Raw genomic sequence first — 6,093 nt, forward strand, 5'->3', positions numbered from 1 at the left:
CAAAGTCAATCCATGCCCGCTGGAAGAGTGAGATAAGAAAGCAGCGCAGGAACATGCAGGTTAGTACTGCTGATTAGAAACCTTTATTATTTATTCATGCTTAGATCAGACTCTTATTCATAATAATGCCGTTAATGTCACTAAATGGTGTTAATAAAACCTAGCTATGTGGAAAAATATGAAATAGCTTGATGTGCAATCCAGTCGTAAATGTACATTCACCTCGTTTTTCTCCAAGTTGCACTCCTCCATCATTTTGTCTCCCTGCTCCTGGAATGTGATGATGATGAGAGCAACAAAGATGTTGACAAAAAAGAAGGGGAAAACCACAAAGTATATGACATAGAAAATGGACATCTCCATTCGGTTTCCTCTGCTTGGGCCGTGGTTTTCCTCAGTCATGTCCACCGAGTGTTGGAGAACTCTGTAGAAAGCATAATGAATGCATCCAATGAATTCAACAAAAAAAAAAATATATATATATTTTTTTTTTTGCAATTTATTTACTGCTACATGGACTGAATATGATGTTTGTTTTCCCAAAACATGGCTCCGTTCTAATTTAACAAACCTGTGGACATTTCTGTGTTCTCAGAAGTGGAGGTCGTCTTTGGGTAAACTTCTATAGTGGTGAACGGAAACATTTCTATGCATTTCTATGACTTTCCACATAAAGAACAAATATAGAGAGAGTGATTGTGGTGGTCAGAAGAGAGAAATATATCAAATTTGCCATTAGCCTGTCTGTAAATGAGTGCCAAAGTAAAATAACTCGCAGTATAGTGTTACAAATGTGCATTACATTTTTTAATTGCTAAATTTATGATGGAAACGCATCATCACAGTCTGTGAAAAGGGTCCATTTTCAGTATTTAAAATGTGCAGCATGAAATCTCTTCCTGCTTCTTCACAGACATGCTACTCAACCCACACTCAATTCATCAGTGACAGTCCACATTATTTCCCCCGCCTTCTCAACCACTGATTCTTGGCATCAACTCTTAATCAAACATCTCTCCACATGGATCCCAACTCAACATTAGTCTCAGCAGTAACACTGTAACATAAGGACCATAACAAACAGAGGTGGCTCGCCAATTCTGGGTCTAAACTGATGTTTTCTAAACTGATGGCTGTACTCCAGAAGTCTTCAGACAATCCATAATTTCTGAAAACAAGTTGGCTGGCTGATTATAGGGATTAATGTGCACATCTCTGAGAATTTGCCAATAAGTACCAAAGCTGGAGAAAATGGTTGTAACAAGATAAGATCTGTTATGAAAGGTGGGACCTGCAAAGGTTTCTTTGAGCAGTTATCCAGACTGTGCACACAGTTTATTATTGGATGCAATTAGCAGCATCACGGCTCTCATAACTGCATGACCTTGAAGAAATGTTTTATGTGGAGGCTCATCTTTCTAAGCTCTCAAACGATGGAATGAAATCATTTAAATAACAGTGCCGATAAAAATACATTTGCATCATAATTATGATGAGTATGAAGTTGGATTAAAAAGCAGAAAGAAGAAAAGACCTTCGGTTGCATTTCCATTTCTTTAAAAGTCTGGAATATTACTATGGGTGTAAAAGTAAACTGTGTCTTCAGTCCACTGGAGTTGGCTCTTCCTTTAGCTTTTCCCTGGGTTTGCTCGCACACATTTTTTAAGGTGGTTCGTTCCAAGCATCTTGGAGAAGGTGCCACAGTTCTTCTATGGATGAACCCCAGACTGACTTGAAGATGGTGAGATCAGATCTCTGCGTGGGCCACACAATCTGTTGTGGGACTCCTTGTTCATACGAAAATTTCACTGGATTATAACAATATTTGCAAAAGAAAAAACTAAACAAAATATGAATAACCATCTTAAAACGAATGTTTTGTGTCACATAATGTGCAGACGATGTTGCACAGTTCTTGTATGTTTCAAGGTTTTAGAACATTTCTGGAAAGGTTCCGGTAACTGTCGAGTGATTTTGTTCATTCACACTGCCAAACGCTTTCACAACGTGACATCTATTGTGCTCGCCGGGAAGCCCAGCTTTTTCACGGTTGACATTTGCCAACATTTCTGGCATTCTGGATCCGATTTGCATTTCCACAGAAGGCACAGAATTTCCAGAAGCCCAGTGCTTCATTCTGATGGCATTCACTCCTGTGATTTTGCATAGTTTAATGAGCACTAAAACCTTGTTAACATACTAATATATTTAAAATTATTGAGATCTGTTTAATTTAAATATGGTCATTATATTCCGTTCACCATTATGTCTTGAAACAGGCACTTACAGTATGCACAGAGAAAAGCATTATCTTTATGAGCAAACAAAAAATGCTCAAAAGTATTCACCTCTACATTGTCATTCTCCAGAGGAGGTTTAGGCAACCTGTCTGAAACCAAAGCGTAGAAAGCTAACTCTCCACTGACACACATTTCCTTGGCAGATGTGTTACAAATACTTGAGAAGGCAGCAGAGTAGCCTAGCATCAATAGCCCTGCACTGACAAGCCTCTTCCTTTCATGAAAGTCTCCATCTCTCTCAGATCTCAGAACAAACGTGGGTGCTGACCAAAAATGCATCATGTTGCCAAATGCTCAAGTAAGTAAGAAACATCCAGGCCTTCCTATTGAGTGCATCACTGTATTTTTCTAATTCACTTTTCCTATAGGGATTTGGCTAAAGAGTTATAAGCTATGAATCAAACCAAACAGCAACGAGAAGAATCACAACATTCCAAACTTTGATTTGAAGCAAAAAATATTTAGAAAATCTGACAAAAAGACAAAGAAATAAGACGTCTGTGTGTATGTAACGTCTGCAATCATGGATGGAAACTACAATCCCATGAAGCACTGTGAATGACATAATCGATTTAAAAGCAATGGAGAAATATAAAACAATCCATTCAAAGTTGTTGATTGTAAATATAGCATCAATATATTTAAGTTTATCTCAAAATATGTATGCATACTTATGTGACCCTGGACCACGGTGGTCATAAGGTTTGAAATTGAGATTTATGCATCATCTGAAAGCATTGATGTATGGTTTGTTATGATTGGACAATATTTGGCCGAGATACAACTATTTGAAAATCTGGAATCTGAGGGTGCAAAAAAATCTAAATATTGAGAAAATCATCTTTAAAGTTGTCCAAATGAAGTTCTTAGCAATGCATATTACTAATCAAAAATTAAGTTTTGATATATTTACGGTAGGAAATTTACAAAATATCTTCATGGAACATGATCTTTACTTAATATCCTAATGATTTTTGGCATAAAAGAAAAATGGATAATTTTAACCCATACAATGTATTGTTGGCTATTGCTACAAATATACCCCAGCGACTTAAGACTGCTTTTGTGCTCCAGGGTCACATATATTATATACATAATTCGCAGTGCTTCATGGGAGTGGGTGGAGCTAAATATCTGGTTTGGCACGATTTGCTTGCTGCAACTTTCTGATTGGTGGAATTTTCTGCACTGCACCATGGGTAGTGTAGATTTTCACCAGGGTTTCTGCTGTTAAACACGATTATCTTAAACATAAGTTGAAATAATGCGATCTGACAGCTTCAACAGAAGCATGAATTCCTTCAACCCGCAGTCTTCGAAGTGTTATAAGATATTGTAACAAATCAGTTTCCCTATGGAGAAAAATAATAACCCAACTATTGCACTCTGTAACCCTACTCCACAAAGCCATTTTTTTCACCAGGGTTTCTGCTGTTAAACACGATTATCTTAAACATAAGTTGAAATAATGTGATCTGACAGCTTCAACAGAAGCATGAATTCCTTCAACCCGCAGTAAGTCTGTCTTCGAAGTGTTATAAGATATTGTAACAAATCAGTTTCCCTATGGAGAAAAATAATAACCCAACTATTGCACTCTGTAACCCTACTCCACAAAGCCATTAGTAATTGTGACCTGATATATTAACATGTTTATGAAGTGTTCTGAAGCCATCAAGTAGTTTTAGCCTAACTGAGGTACTCATTTTACATTTGAATTAACTATACAACAGTCTGGTGCAGTATATAAATGAATGGACATACTGTGGCCAGCCCTCTCCTGTGGACACAGTGAAGAGCGTCAGAAGAGCCCAGAGGACATTATCATAGTGGAACTCGTGTCTCCTCCACTCACGCTTCTTCACCTCCTTTCTGTCCCTCCCATAGTCAATGTAGTAGCCTCTATACAACACAGAACAATTCAAACCATGGCAGACAAACAAACAAGACATGCATTAAAGAATACTAAACAATGCACAGTTGTACCAGGATTCCTGAACTCTTAATAAAATAAAAATACAGAACTAGGCCTAGCAGCGCTCCATCCTCATCCTCTCACTTCTGTAGTGTGACTTCATTTGAGATTCATCTCGATCGATCTATCAGGCTGATTGGGAAGTGTTGTACTCTCAGTCCCACACAGAGGTGGGCAGAGTATCCAAAAACTGTACCCAGACAAAAAGTACTTATAGAAATATTTACTCAAGTTAACGTAAAAGTAGTACGCTTAATAGTTACTTGAGTAAGAGCAAAAAGTATAAAAATTAACAAAACATTTATAATGTTTTAAAATTCATAATTATAACGATATTTATTATGTTTGAATATTCAAAGCATTTCACGGGAACAAAACATGCAAGCTTGAACTGCACTGATGGTAGGAAAAAGTCTTATTATGGAATTTACTTGCAAATTTAAATATTGAATCACACTAAATTACAATTGACATGAGAAATATCTTCATGCATTGCAATGGAAAAGATAACCTATATGCTTAAGGGTAAACAAGCTAAATTTAAGAAAATCTGGAGTCCTTTTTATTATTTATTGAATGTACGGATATTAACAATATAATAGAGGATCAAAATTCTGGATTGGGTATTTAAATATATTTTAATGTACATTTTATTAACCCCTTACAACTGCGGTTGTTATTGTTTGCAATGGATTATTAAATCTAACTTCCAAAGTACAGACTGTATTAACCCTTATGTTGGTTTGTGCTTTACACTTTTTATGTAATATGAGCCCCTAGTGTTTGTTTGTTTTCTTTTCTTTTCTGTACATTGTAAGTGTTGCTACAGACACGGTATGTACATGTGTCAGTCTTGTAAGTGTTTCAAAAAAATTTAATAAAAATAAAAAATAAAAAAAATTGACTGCCTTGAAACATAACTTAAAGGTCCCCTGAAATGCTTAGCAACACGCAGCTTTACTCTGTGTTGACGTCATTTTAACTGAAACAGGAAGACAGGGCGGGACATATCAAGCAGCCACGCCCCTTTTTAAAATAGCCAATAGCGTTCGTTTATATCACAGCTTGGGCTAGAGCCGTTCAGAGCCGTTGAGCTCCGTAAAGCTGCATTTGACAGGGTATGCCAGCCATAATCTCATCCATATTGCTATAAAATATAGCATGCTGTGTAGAATTCAAATAGCTCCGATACATTTTGTGGTCTGCGCCGACTCGCGCATGTGATCCGCTCCGTGCTATCGTGTCTCTGGACCGGAGCAGAGTGTGTGTGCAGTGCGGTGGTTAGCATGACACAGCGCCAAACCAGACTTCTTTTTTTCCTCAATGGAAAGCATATTTACACTGTTTGAATCGTTCCCTGTCCCCTATATAGTGCACTACGTGCCATTCACTGTACAGAAAATACTAATTCTGTGGACAAGTGACCGATTTCAGCCACGGCTTCAGCGTCTATTTTATAGTGTAGGGGGCGGGCGCTTCGGATTCTAGAGAGCATTTGATTGGACAGAAAGTTTGATGAGAAGCTGAAATATGATGTGACGTAAAAAAAAATCGTTGAGCCGTTTTGGCGGAAGTGACGAACTGCAAGCTTTGAATGCTTATATCTTCTAAATGCGAATTTTGTCACTGTTTTGGAGCACACTGCCTTATAGATAACCTTAAGACTAACATATTGATACTAACACCCAAAAAACTTAAATTTTGATTTCATGGGGACTTTAAAAATCACTTTTTGTTATGTTGGTTGTCTCTTTACATCTTGATAGCAATCACTAAGTTAAGTGGTTTAAATGTATTTATATCGTCTGTGGAAGGTGT

At 37.2% G+C, this 6,093-nt stretch overlaps 1 protein-coding gene across 1 annotated transcript in view; it reads right to left on the reverse strand.

Annotated features, from left to right (window-relative positions):
• The window catches only part of LOC107705142 (voltage-dependent R-type calcium channel subunit alpha-1E-like), an 87,365-nt gene that overhangs the window by 19,938 nt on the left and 61,334 nt on the right, over window positions 1-6,093 (reverse strand). Inside the window, exons 28-29 of the mRNA XM_016508296.1 lie at window positions 4,065-4,202; window positions 223-424 (exon numbers count right to left, since the gene is read on the reverse strand). Of these exons, the coding sequence (XP_016363782.1) occupies window positions 223-424; window positions 4,065-4,202 (340 nt within the window). The remainder of the gene's footprint in view (window positions 1-222; window positions 425-4,064; window positions 4,203-6,093) is intronic.

The sequence above is a fragment of the Sinocyclocheilus rhinocerous genome, unplaced genomic scaffold (assembly GCF_001515625.1).
Source record: "Sinocyclocheilus rhinocerous isolate Xijiao unplaced genomic scaffold, SAMN03320098_v1.1 scaffold173, whole genome shotgun sequence".
In the NCBI taxonomy this organism is placed as follows: domain Eukaryota; kingdom Metazoa; phylum Chordata; class Actinopteri; order Cypriniformes; family Cyprinidae; genus Sinocyclocheilus; species Sinocyclocheilus rhinocerous.